The sequence below is a fragment of the Entamoeba invadens genome (assembly GCF_000330505.1).
Source record: "Entamoeba invadens IP1 unplaced genomic scaffold scaff_1105074725689, whole genome shotgun sequence".
Taxonomy (NCBI): domain Eukaryota; phylum Evosea; order Mastigamoebida; family Endamoebidae; genus Entamoeba; species Entamoeba invadens.
The window spans coordinates 39,631-54,248 of record NW_004440380.1 but is presented as its reverse complement, the minus strand read 5'-3'; the positions used below and the strand labels follow the sequence as shown (position 1 = coordinate 54,248).

At 27.8% G+C, this 14,618-nt stretch overlaps 3 protein-coding genes across 3 annotated transcripts; all 3 read left to right on the top strand.

Annotated features, from left to right (window-relative positions):
* Nucleotides 1-5,071: 5,071 nt before the first annotated feature.
* On the top strand, nucleotides 5,072-5,422 carry EIN_299820 (hypothetical protein; the record flags this gene model as incomplete). Its single annotated transcript, XM_004256666.1, has 1 exon — nucleotides 5,072-5,422. The coding sequence occupies one exon, from the start codon at nucleotides 5,072-5,074 to the stop codon at nucleotides 5,420-5,422; it is 351 nt and encodes a 116-aa protein (XP_004256714.1).
* Nucleotides 5,423-5,933: 511 nt separating this feature from the next.
* Nucleotides 5,934-6,743, top strand: EIN_299810 (hypothetical protein; the record flags this gene model as incomplete). Its single annotated transcript, XM_004256665.1, has 1 exon — nucleotides 5,934-6,743. The coding sequence occupies one exon, from the start codon at nucleotides 5,934-5,936 to the stop codon at nucleotides 6,741-6,743; it is 810 nt and encodes a 269-aa protein (XP_004256713.1).
* Nucleotides 6,744-6,854: 111 nt separating this feature from the next.
* Nucleotides 6,855-7,451, top strand: EIN_299800 (hypothetical protein; the record flags this gene model as incomplete). The annotated part of the gene is made up of 2 exons (XM_004256664.1): nucleotides 6,855-6,882; nucleotides 6,961-7,451. The coding sequence occupies 2 exons, from the start codon at nucleotides 6,855-6,857 to the stop codon at nucleotides 7,449-7,451; spliced, it is 519 nt and encodes a 172-aa protein (XP_004256712.1).
* Between the last annotated feature and the right edge of the window lie 7,167 nt (nucleotides 7,452-14,618).

The following is a 14,618-nucleotide window of genomic DNA, read 5'->3' as shown; positions in this document are numbered from 1 at the left end:
GTTTAAAATAAGTAAACAAATTTTACCATTAATAAAAGAAAACTATGAAAGAATAGGTCAAGTACCTCAGTATCGTCAAGCCCCTCGCTCCCCCTACTGTAATAATAATAATTATAATAATATTATTATTAATAAAATATTAACAAACAGAGATGATTGCCATTTGTTATGTTATTATAATAACAATTGGCAGATCGCCGACCACGACAATTTGTGCTTCTTCGGGTCAAATGGATGTGATCAGTATTGTGGATGTGAGAGTGGATATACCCTTCAAAACAATTTGTGTGTATCGACTGCATGCAAAAACAACGACAAACTTGGCACAGAACAATGTAAACGAAATGATTATGGTTGTGCAATAAATTGTTATTGTGACGCTTCAAATGGCTTCTTTTATAATGAGACTTCTTTAAAATGTCAATCAATTAATTGTGGAAATTATCAAATTGATGAAGTTCGTTGGGGAACAAAAAGTTCCAAATATGAAGAAGTTTGTTTTTCAATAGTTTCAATAGTATAGTTAATAGTATAATTAATTATAAAACAATTAATAATAAACAACCTATTAAATACACTACAATTAACAATAAACTAAAAAATAGTGTGATAGTGGCTTGAACTGTAACGATGAATGTACATGTATAGACGGATATATCACCAACCATGAAAACAAGACATCGTGCATACAAAAAACAATAAGTGGAGGAGCAATTGCTGGTATTGTTATAGGAGGGAGTGTTAGTTTAGTTATTGCTATAACAATTATAGTAATTGTAATTCTGATGATAATGAATTACAAACAAATAGATATCGAAATGTTTAAACAACAACAACCGATGTACTATTTCTATATCAATGGTTCAGTCAATTGTAGTTGTAACAAAGATTCAAAATATGAGATTGATCCAGAACAACTTGACTTTGGAAACTCCACAAGTGCGACAGCCATAATGGACACACGATTCGAAAAGATAAATATTAGAAACAAAAGTAAAAACAAATATATGATGATCATATTTCACACACCAAATAGTCCAAAATATGTGTTTCACTTTGAGCCACAAGTCATCATAATGCGACCAAGAACAAGTCGTCTTGTCACGTGTTATGCCACTTTATTCTGTACAACTAAATTGCGAGGGATGAAAATCCCATACACAGTTTGGTTCTCTAAAAGTCGAGGAACTCTCAATGAAATAGCTCTGTTATTGAAAGACAAGAACTTTGATATATGGAATAGTGATGACCAAAAAATGATGGACAAACTCTCCAAAAACGTATTAAAAAGATTCCACCACAATTTTGTAATAATCACCGATGCTGCAAGTTCGACGCACATCGATATGGATGAATTGTCTATCTCTGAAAAGCCGATAGCTGAAGGAGCGATGGGACGGGTGTTTATGGGAAATTATCGGAGTGTTCCAGTCGCTGTCAAACAGTTCCGATGGGAGAATTTAAATGAAGATGAAGTTGCTGAGTTAAAGAAGAATGTAGTTGCTGAGTGTGAGATCATGAGTAAGTTACGAAATCCGTTTATAGCAAGTTATATGGGGTCTGTCACATACATCCCACAGGTGTCAATGGTCATTCAATTCTTTATTTTAGGATCACTTGGTGAATATCTAAGAAAAGAGAAAGAAGATTATGTCAATATTCCATACAAACTAAAAGTTAGAATGTTATTTGACACATCACGTGGAATGCAATTTTTACATGAAAATCGAATTATGCATTTGGACTTGAAACCAGACAATTTATTAGTCAATTCGTTGGATTCTAATAGTGCATGTTCTATTAAAATTACCGACTTTGGGACTTCACGATTCACTAAAAAATCTATTAAAAACAGTGAAGACAAAGGACTTGGCACACCAATCTATGCAGCACCCGAGACTTTTAGAGATGAATATACTTTTGCTGGTGATGTCTATTCATTTGCTATAACAGCGTGGGAATTGTTTTACCAAGAAGAACCGTATGTACAACTGAAATCGATATTTGATATCAAAAAACATGTTGAAGAAGGAAAGAGACTTTCCTTCGATCAAAATATCCCATTTTTATATAAAAATTTAATAGAGGAATGTTGGAGAGCCGACCCGAAAGATCGCCCTTCTTTTGACCACATATGCAACAGTATCGTAAGAATAGACGAAGACGTCAACAACCATTTAGAAGAAGGAAATCAAAATGAACGGATAGTTGAAATTGTAAACAAGCGAACTGACAGAATACAAAAGCAGATTAATAATATTACAGATTAATTTAAACAATTAATAATTGGTATTTATTATTATAAGTATAGTATACCAACCAAATGCATGAATTGATAAATCATATACAATGGTTTTAATGAGGGTTTTATTTTGAAAACATAGAGTCAGCCAAATGATCATGTTATTGAAAAAAACTTAAAAAACAATAAAATAGTGAATATTAATAAGTACAATAATAAATAACAAAACAATATCATTTATACTAAATGATAAAATGAACAAAAAGAAAACGATGTTTTATATTAAACACAAAGTTGTTTTTACATTAATTTGAAACAGGGTCTATCACGGAACAGGGAAAAATTTGGAACTTGTCCCAAAAATGCTTTTTAAAATGAAAAGGGGTATATTTTCTTTGTTTTTATGACAAAAATAAAGTAGTTTTAGTAAAATTCATAGTATTGTTTGTTTTTGCGATCTTCAAAATTTTTTCTTTACAGATGGTAACTTTTTGCCACGGTCGTTTTTTTACTTAAAACGACAGTTAACAACAAAACTATAAAATATTAAAATGTATAGTATACAAATTAATGGTTTATTAATATAATATTTATACTATACAAAATAAAACTATTAATTATAATTGATAATATTATAAAATATTAGAAATTGTTTAATAAAGATGAAATAATAATTTAATTGATTAAGATAAAATTTGTTATTAACTATACTTTTCTTAAAATATAGTTAAATGAAATTACTCAAAAATTATTGCTTTTTGGAATTAATTATTCAAACATCGAACACTTGTTTATATTATTTTGTTGATAATCAAGAGTTTTACATACCATGGGCTAACCAAAAGATATATAACACAATTTAAAGTTGTTTAATTCATTCTTTTGTTTTAAAGTAAACAAATCGACAAACAGAATCGTAACTTGCATAATTTGATAAATGTAACGAGTCTGTTTATCCATAACACATAACAAAAAAGAAGCCTTGGTTAGTCAATGATAGAATTTTTGCAGTATTTTTTCAATATAATTTTCATTATTACATATTAAAGTTATTATATATTTTACTATGTTTCATAGTTTAATTTTTTATTAAAAACAGTTTTTAATAAAACAGTTATGGCTGTTCAGCGACTTATGATATTACTGAGAAGTCGGCGATTTTTAAAATCCCTTCAAAAGTCGCCAACTTCTTTTAGAACTAAATAACTATTAACTTTAATAAATTATACCATATTCATTATTGTCCCAAAAATGTTTAAAAACACAATAGTTGTTATAATTTGTTATATTATAATCATATAAATATAATTTAAAAAATGATTTGAGAAGATATAATTGGGACAGTATTGTTTCATTTTATTTTTTAATAATAATTCTATTAAATTTATATGGTTTATTTTTTGAATTCCTTTTACATGATAAATGGTATTTTGAATAGTTATTTGACTAAATATTTTGGTCAGCAACTTTTAAGACAACTAAAAAGTCGGCGATTTTCGAAGGGACTATAAAGTCGCGAACAGCTATTAGTTTGTATTCTTTAGATTTATAAGAATAGAAAAATGTATATAATAGTTTAATTAATTAACTATTATTACTAATTGAAAAATTAAATTTTCTTAAATTATATAAAATATTAATTTAAATAATTAAAATTATAAATATTTAGTTTTATAATAATAAAACAATAAAATATTTATAAAAATAAAATATTATATTTATAGTAATTTTACCAAAGAAAAATAATAAACCAATAAAAATTATTATTATTTTATAATATTTATCAAATAAAAAGTTTTAAAATTTATTTTAGTAATTTTAAAAATGTTATAGAGTTGTTTTAAATAATATATAATTACATAATCAAAATTTATTGTTTTATTAAAATTTTTTATAATCTAAACATATTTTGTAATATAGTAAATAAAATAATTAATGAAATTAACTAATAAAATTATTTTTATAAAATTGAGTCTGTTTATATAGATTAGTCTAAATACAATTTAATAATATAACTGAGGTATCATGTTTATTATCACATACATACTACAATAAAATACACAAAGTAGTTAAATAACATTTTGCATGATTTTTTTCATTTTCAACGCGTTTTCAGATCATGTATAACTAAAGTTGAGCATTTTAATGAATTTGCAAATTCAACTTATATTTACCACTTTAAAAACATGATTATTCCTTTTATTTACCAAAATTTAACAATTGTCTTTTTATCCTAAATATGATTATTACTAATTTTAAGTTATATTCAATATAAAAAATATAATATATGATTTTATAATTTATAGTATATTTAAGTAAATTTAGACCATAATATAATTACATATTTATATAATATTTGAAATTTATGATATATTAATATATTTATAATATATACTTTTTAATGAAAAACATAATTTAATTATATGATAAAAAATAATACTATTATTAAAACCAATACTATAAATATATAAAAAGTATAACTTTTGTATTTTATTGTCTTCATTATCTTAAAAATTACAAACATATGCAAGACTCAAATATCAACAAACGTTTTGAAGAATTCCGCACTTATTACACTTTTGAGATAAAGGCGCAGCTTCCCGAACATTGTTTACGTGAATTTCATTATTGTATTTTCTGTGGAAAAATGTTAATAGACGCAAATATGTCAAACACGCTGTAGAAGCAAAACCCAAAGAAACAAACAAATTTAAAAGTGTTCACAATTTTAAATTTTTTGATGAGAATTTCGACAAATTTAATTTGATTGCGCTCAATAGTCAGCTTGTCGAAGAAGAAAAAAAGTCAAGTGGTTTGACTGATAATGAAATGGACCTCTCACCAAATATTTATAGAGGTGCCGATTTATTGAAAGCGAGGAAGGAACTTGAGTCACAATTGAGACAAACAAGTTACACTACATTTGAGGACCTTAAGAAATATTTATTGAAAGGATTGGAAGAAACTGTTCGTGTTCTTCCACTCATCGATTATCAAAATTTCCAAATGAATATTTCTGTTTTACACAGCGAGTCAACACAAGAAGCACTCGACAATATCAGTAAAAGTTTTGATGTTCCTATTATAAATTGTGAAGATGTTGTTTCACAAAATTCAACTGGTATTATAGACTCTAACACTGAACCACAAACTCTGTTGTTTCAAATGCCACTCATCTAACCGTTCAAACAGGAAATGCGACACATGTTGATTATAGCCAGGCCACCGACAACGAATCTCAAAATACCAACGATTCGACCAAAGAAGAAATAAAATTTACTGTGTTTGAGATTGAACAATTGAAAATAATGAAATACATCAAAAATCTCCTCAAACCAAAGAATAAATACTCCACCGAGTACATCGCACAAGAAACAAACAAAGAAGTACAAAGGCGACTTGGTAAAAATGTTGACAGTTATTCAACAACAAATGATGCTGTAAATGAAAGAGGCAGCTTTATAACAATGATGGCTGCGTTGATGATGGGAGCATGTGGGTTGACAAATAATCAAATTGATGCCATGTCAAAATTAATTTCCATAATTTTGCTCATGTCCAATGTTCCCAAAAAAGTCGTTAACACCGCTCTCAGTTCTTCATCTATGCAACGGAGATTTGAGTTAATTTCGAAAAAAAAACCAGATATGACCTACAACTAATCTTCAAGCAGTGTGACTATTATACATTAATGGCCGATTCAGCAATGTACAGTGGTGTTGAATACTTTTCTCTCTTTGTAAGATTCGTGTTTTCAGATGGATCATTTGAAGAAAAAAGAGTCAAAATAGAAAACTATGATGGCAAAACAGATGCTGCGGGGTGGCTCAGTTGGATAATGAAAATATTGGAATTGATGGATGCTGACCTCATCAAATGCATTGGTGCTTGTTTTGATGGAGCTTATGTTCTGATACGAAATGGTGGGCTCTCTGGTAAACTCCTGGCTAAAATAAAAGAGAGAGACGGGCTGAACGGATTTGATTCAAACTACTGCTTTTCACACAGAACAAATAAAGCGACTGAAATGTGTTTTGAATCGCAATGGGGACTGACTATTGAAAGTTTCTTGGACGGGTTAACTGTTCAGACAACAAGAACAGCATGGGATCAATTCTGTGCCAAAAATCATATCAAAGGTGCAGTTCTCAAATTGGTTCAACGATCCGAAACAAGGTGGCTCCAAACAGTATTGATTCTTGATAATATGTTTGAGAATCTGCCTTCACTTCAAGACTTTTACAGTGAAAGAGAACAATACCAAAAGCCTTTTGGACCTCGCAACATTATGGGTGAGTGTAATGTCAACTGCAAATTGTTTGTTGCGTGTATGTTCTTCACTCAAATAGTGCTCAGTAAGGTGAAGATAATTAACGATTGGCTACAGACCGCCAATTTACTATACCCCGTGGCCTATCAACGTGTTGAAGATTTAATTTCGAATATCTTCGAGCTCAGACGAAAAGTAGTGTTAACCGATTATTTAGAAAAAATGAAATAAACTGAAGATCTTGACGACAACAAAAAATTCATTTTGAAAAAGTATTCAATTCACCTGCTCCTTAAGTTGAGTGACGCGATGTTTTTGAGGTTTGCAATTCCTTCAAGAAAAATGACCAAAGAAGACCTTTTCGATGCTGGTTTGTTGAAGGAGAACCAGGTCAAAGGAACAAATATGGCAAATTTCGGGAAATTACAAAGAAAACTCTAAGGAAAAGAATTGGTAATAAACATCAAAATTTACAACAACTTTGATGCAAAATTATTCGAGGAAAGTGATGACCAAGAACTAAAAGCAGAAGTTCAAAAGTTTCAAGATTGGTACTGTGCCATCATTGAAAAAGTCGAAGAAATTGCAAACAGGTTGGAAAAGGAAGAAAGTGTTGATGCTACTGAGGTGATACGTACTCTTGTTAAACAAGTGAGATTAACAAGTACAGATCAAACAGAAGCAACAGATATCGCTGAAGATTGCAGCAGTAGTGAAATTGTGAAAGAAAAGAGAGCAAACGCCATTCAACACAGAAAGCAAATAAGGGCTTTATTCAAAAAAGAAGCAGAAGATTTCTTAAAAAGTTGCCCAGTCAAAAAACTAACTTTGAACACCTTGTTTGCTTTGATGAGTCAAGAAGAAAAGAATCAATTCCCATGTTTATTCAATCTTGTGAAAAAGATGAATGCTAAGAGTCCAACCACTTGCACCAGTTGAAAGATCTTTTAATAAAATTGGACAACTTGAAAGAGCAAACATGAGCGTTAAAAAGAAAGTTGCTTACATGGATGTTGGGGATGCTCTGAAAAACTAATTACCATTTTTAATTCGATTTGTTTAAATGAATATTTTTATATAAAAAACAGTCAAAAAAGCTCAAATATTTCGGGTTGGTTTTTTATTGATAAAACAGTCTTAAAAATTGTAATATTTCGGGAAGGGGTTTTACTATAATAAAAATCATTTTCAACAATATCAAATAAAAGTATAAAACGACCCACCCATCACCGTGAACGGGCAGGAAGGAGGGCTATTGGAATGATTAAGGAATCAACCGACATCCTTTTTCTAAACCTCACCCTCTAATTTAAATAAAATTATACTATAAATTAATAAATACATACATTTTTTAATATTATGGGTAATTAATTATACAATAACTAATATTAATCATATAATATACTAAATAATTATAATTTAATTTTTAAGATCTAATTTATAATAAATTTAATTATATTATTAAAACTATAATTTAAAATCAAAGGTATTTATCAAATCAAGCAGGTTTACTTTTTGAGAAAACTATGTTTTACAATGATAAACCATTTAAAAGAGATTTATGTCAAGTCGTTTGAAACTGAAGGAGACTTGTTAAAAATAAGCCTCACGGACAGCGAGAGGCTTATTGGCGATGCAGCGAAGAACCAGATTGCGATGAATGTGAAGAATACAGTCTTTGATGCAAAGAGACTGGTTGGAAGACGCTTCAGTGATCCAGCAATTCAAGAAGATATGAAGCACTGGTCATTCACTGTCGTCAACAATGGCAATGACAAGCCACTAATTCAAATGGAATACAAAGAAGAGACTAAGAATTTCACATTAGAGGAGATCAGTTCGATGGTGCTGACGAAGATGAAGGAGACGGCAGAAGCGTTTGTTGGTGGGAAAGTCAACAACGCAGTCATCACATGTCCAGCCTATTCAATGACTCACAGCGACAGGCAACAAAGGAAGCAGACACAATTGCAGGCATCAATGTGCTCAGAATCATCAATGAGCCAACTGCCGCTGCTATTGCTTATGGACTCGACAAGAAGGTCGACAAAGAAAAGAACGTCTTGATCTTCGATCTTGGAGGAGGAACATTTGATGTCTCACTTCTTGCTATTGATGATGGCGTCTTTGAAGTGAAGGCAACAAAGTGCAACACACACCTTGGTGGCGAAGACTTTGATAACAGAATGGTCAACCACTTCATTGCCGAGTTCAAGAGAAAGTACAAGAAAGACATTTCAAGGAATGCACGAGCAGTCAGAAAACTCAGAACATCGTGTGAAAGGGCAAAGCGAACACTGTCAAATGCAGCAACAGCAAACATCGAAGTCGACCAGTTGTATGAAGGCATCGACTTCTACACGTCACTCACAAGAGCACGTGGAGTCCCATAGTTGAAGTCACATTTGACATTGATACAAATGGGATTCTGAATGTCTCAGCTGAAGACAAGACAACAAGAAAGAAGAACAAGATCACAATCACTAACGACGAGGAAAGACTCTCAAAGGTACCAATCAACAAGGTGGTTGCAGACGCAGAGAAGTTTAAGGCAGAGGACGACAAGATGAAGGAACGTATCGAGGGGAAGAATGGACTTGAAAACTTCTGCGACTCGATGAAAAACACACTCAACGAGCAAATTGCAGCAAAGCTCTCACCAGATGACAAGGCGGCAATTGAAGCAATTATCAAGGAGACACTCGACTGGCTCGACAAGAACCAATCGGCATCAAAAGATGAATACACACAGAAACAGAAGAAGCTGAGGCTAAGGTAGAGCCAATCTTCATACAGATATCGACAGAATAAAACTGGTAACATGTCTGGTGCACAACAATGGGGTGCAAAGAAGAGCGACACAAAGGGATCAAAGATAGAAGAGGTCGACTTTTGTGATTTACTTGTCTTAACAAAGTTATTCGAAGTGACCCAAAAAAACTAATTTAAATTTGAATTAGTTTTTTAACTATTAATTTGTAACAAAAGTACTTGTTGTTTTGCGTTTGTCCATTATTAAATGTATTTTTGGAAATAATTATATTTTTTGATAGTAAATTAATAATAAAAATATAACTCTTTATATAGTTTTAAAAACACAATAGACACAACAAAAAGAATAATTTTATACACAGGAGGACGTCCTTAATAGCGGGAGGACGTCCTTAACCCACAAATTATTTATTTCCCCTATATTCCCATTCTTCTTCATCATGTCCATTTTTTTTCTTATTCGAATAAAATATATTATATTATTATTACGTATATTATACATAATAATATATTATTATGTATTATAATGGATTATAATATAATATACAATATATTTTATTGTAATTTGATAAAACTTGAATTTATTTTTTTGTTCAGAAATGCGTTTTTTGTTTGTATATTAATAATAAAAAAACATATTTGGGTCATGATATTTATTTTGGAAATAATTCCACAGTTTTATAGTCGATAAATTGGTGAAAAGTATTTTTGTAATAACAAGATAAAAATAAATCTCTTTTACCACAAATGAACAAATAGCTTGGAAAATATAACCTTTTACCAGTTTATTAAGTTGAAAAAGATGCTTAAAAAGATTAATTTAAAAAATGATGTTGTTTTTAGTTAAATAGGAAGACAATAAGATGGTTTTATTATAGTTTATTTTAATTGATTATTAATTAAATTTTTTGATGCTTTATTTGACTAAATATAAATTTCAAATTCCAAAACGGGTTTGTTTTCATTGTCAATTGATAATTCTTTTTGCATTTTTTTGTATTTAATTTAAACATAAATAATACTAACAAACGGGCTTTTTAAAGTATTTTTAATTTGTGACGGCATTTGATAAAATTAAGTTGTCCCTCTTAAATAGAGTGTTTTTCATAAAAAAAATAACACCATTTTGTTGTGGATTATAAATAATTTATCAATAAAACAGTCATGTTTTACTTAATTTTTGAAGAGAAAATGAATTAATAACAATAGTTACATAACCATAATAAATAGTTTGTAGAATTAAGACTAAAATAAAATTTGTGAATTAAAAACTAAGTTTATTTTAACCCTTCGAAGACGGGAAAAATCAAAATTTGTAAAAAATAAAAATCTTAGTCAATTGTAATGTAAATGTGACCTTTTTTTCTTTAATTTTTTCAAAAAAAGCTAGACACCCTGGAATGACGGCTCTAGTATATTTTTATAGTAAATTGTTATAAATTATAGTAAAAAAGTGAATTTTTTGTTGAAGTTGGGATGAACAAAGGTTCACTTTTTTGCTTGATCTTTTCAGAAACAAGTCACAGTTCAATGGAAAAGTCAGATCAAAAATTTATTGAGATGTCCACAATCTCTTACGATAATAAAATTAATTATAAAATATAACAAAGACCAAATTGCATCATAAAACATACTGGTCTGGAATATTCAAAATCAATTACATCATAAAATAACATAGAAAAATAATAAATAACAGACTTTGAGGTGTCTTGAAATTTCATTATGCAATTGATCTCAAAAACAATAACAATGGAAAATAAATAGATTTTTTGTAAACTTTGAAAAATACAAAAATTAAAAAAATTGGGTTTTGCTATTTTTTGTAAAAGAAATAAGATAAGACGAAAAGACACTTTTGTTTGTTCCGACTTTGAAAAAAAATCTTAAAGAAAATAAGTGTAAAATAAACAAAAAATATCTAAAATACATTTTCAAAAGTACCAAAAATCGCAAAATCGAGAAAAATTTATAAAATCAACTTTAACAATAAAAATAATAGCGTTTAAATAAACTTTGATCACCACAAGGTTCTATGGTCATCCATTGAATTTCACGTCGTGCCACTGTCAAGGAAGCAAGATATAAATTCATTGTTTGTAATTTGAATATTTTTATCATTTTCAAACAAAAACAAAAGGCAAAACGTGTTTTATGCAATCTATTTAGAATATAAAGATTTGTATTTGGTAAATAATTGTTTATTTTGCAGCCACTGTTTATTCATTTTCAAATTATGCATTTTTGGGCAACAAACAAAAAACTTATAGTAAATGTATAGAAATAATCAAAAACAAAGAAAAATATAAGTGTAAAGACATCATGATATATACCAATGTTAACACTTAAAACTATAATTTATAATAAAATAAATAAATATATTATTAATAATTTATCATGTTATTTATAATAGTTTTATAATTATAATTGTTATATATTATAGTAACAATCAACAGACATAATTTTGACACAATAACCATCAACAATCATATCTTTACTCCAACGTGATTTCATCGAATTGATAAGTGATCACATTAATATAACAATGTTGTGTAATTAAAACTATATTGTATTTTATGTATAATTATAATAAAAATGGTATAATCACCATATTTATAATGTTATCATAATAGAAGATACATAGTGTTTGTAATAAAGCGCGTTTTGACAGAAATACACAGTTTAAATTAAAACAAAACAAATAAGCATTAAATTTATATTAACGGAAACACACTGGTTTAGTGAATGATCAATAAAATGATTAATTGTGATATAATTGATGTAGTTGTTATATAGATAACAATTTAAATTATTTGGATGTTAGAATTGATTACAAACTATATTTATAATATTATTTTACCAATAATAATAAAAAGTCTAAAACAATAATAATATAATAATTAATAAAACAATAATTCATTTTTTAAATGACAATAATGGTAAAATAATGTTATTCAAACACACCAAATAACAAAAATATTAAAATTTTTGTTTTAAATAGTATATTTTTAAAGAATATTTTAAATTAACGACTATCTGTTATTCCACGACAATGGATCAATGAGGAATAGACAAACAAATGTCATCTATAATATTATTAACAGTTATAGTTAAAATATTAGATAATTTATAATGTATTGTTTATTCGATTGATTTTGTAACGAATTGTGTTTTGTGTTTTTAAATAGATGTTTTTGTTTCAAATTTTTAAAAATACGTACAGTAAGGTTACCCCGTTTTGTTCAATTGTTTTAATGATGCAAAACATTTATAGTTATTTTTAATTAATGAATACTATTTTAACAAATTAAATGCAAAGAAAAATTTGGTGTTTTTATTTGGAGATTGCTAAACAATAAAATGGTTTAAATTAATTAAAAGTACTAATTAAATCTTGCATAAAATAACGTCACTTTCTACAAAACAAAAAAGTTTGTGATAAAACAAAGAAAATACTTGATATAAATTTGAATTAACACAATTATTTGGTTAGTTATTTCAAGATTTGTTATAAATAAATTTAAAGTTTCAAGTTGCACTATTTTAAACAACAATATGCAAAACCAATTTATAATCAAAAATTATCATTTTTTAATTTTTATATTCTGAAAAAACATTTGAATATTTAATGAATATCCTAAATCAACATTAAATAATTGTGTGAAATAACACACAAATTTCTTATTATATTTGGAATGAAAAATCAAAAAATGAACAATTACTTATTACTATAAATAACTTTGCCGTCTTGCATTTGATTTGACGAAAAAATACAAAAACCTGCTTCATCATCAGAACTCGAGAAGTCACATTAATTATCAAATGGTAAAGTCATTACCATTGGAAATGAGAGATTCAGATGCCCAGAAGCACTCTTTTAGCCATCATTCCTTGATATGGAAGCATCTGGTATCCACGAGACAACTTACAACTCAATCATGAAATGCAATGTCGACATCAGAAAGGACTTGTACGGAAACATCGTCTTGTCTGGTGGAAAATCAATCAAAAAATCAACGACAGACAAGAGAAGGAGAAAGATGCAAATGAAAAACGAATAAGCATGAGAAGGCTATTTATGCTTGGCTCAATTTAATTATATTCATATTGGTGTTTATTTGGTTTAGTTTTAATAATTATTATTATAATTATTGTAATAATTAATCATAAAATATATAATAAATTTACTATCAGTTATATTATTCAGAGGTTGATTATTATAGTTTATTTATAATTAAAATTACTATACAATTTATTATTCTTTTGTCACGCATTGTATAATGTATCCAAAACTGCTATTTTTCTCGACTTAAATTGATGTTTTATAGCGGTGTTTTACCATATAAAATATATATTTTAATGTTATTATTGTGTTAGATGAATAACACATAAAATTAATAGTAAGCAGTGGGTTTTTATCGTAATATTTTGTTCTTATTTGTTCTCCAAGTATTTTTACTTTGAGTGGAATCCATTTTTTATTTCAACAATTGTATATTGTTATGTTCTTTTTTTATTTTGGTTTGAACCAATCTTATTGGTTATATCGAACCCAAATTGTTGCACTTGTTTTAAGTGTTTTTTATTTTGTTTTTTAAAAAAACTTGAATATCTGATAATATTATTTAATCAAGTTTTATTAACGTTTTTATTTGTTTATGAAAACAGTTTATTTTCGTATTATTTTTATTACTAATATTAATTTGTTAAATTGTATATTTTATTAATTGAAGGACAAATCTTTAACAAAACCCAATTAATTTGAGTTTATGAATGATGAAATGTTTTATAAATAATTCAAAAGTTTGAATTTGAGTTGAACTATTTTATCAAATAAGTCAATAATCGTTCTAAATTGTTCAAGAAAAGTCGCCATTATTTTCATTTTTTTGGAAAAGTGAAATTATTTTTTGAATTTTTTTTCTGAAAAAAAATAAAAAAATAAAAAATTTTCAGTCCTCGAAGCATACTCCGTAGCTTTTGCATTTTTTACTCACAAAATTTTTGTCTCATTTTTGTTTTTCTGGATTTTTTTTCGATTATCGAGTGCACCTTTAATCAACAAAATACACTTTTATTTTTGGAAAAATACTTTTACCAAACTTATTTTAGAATTGTGCAAAAAAATACAGATTTAAAAATAAATCATTATCATTTTATATTTAGAACCAGTCTTTCAATTCCCGATTTTTTAAGTCTTCATAGTGTATTATTTAACTATTAAAAATGAAAAGTTATCCAAAATGAACAAAATAACACTGATATTATTGATTGTTTTAACAAACAGGCATAAACGCCTTTTTACCAAAAAAACAAAAAATACATTAAAAATATACA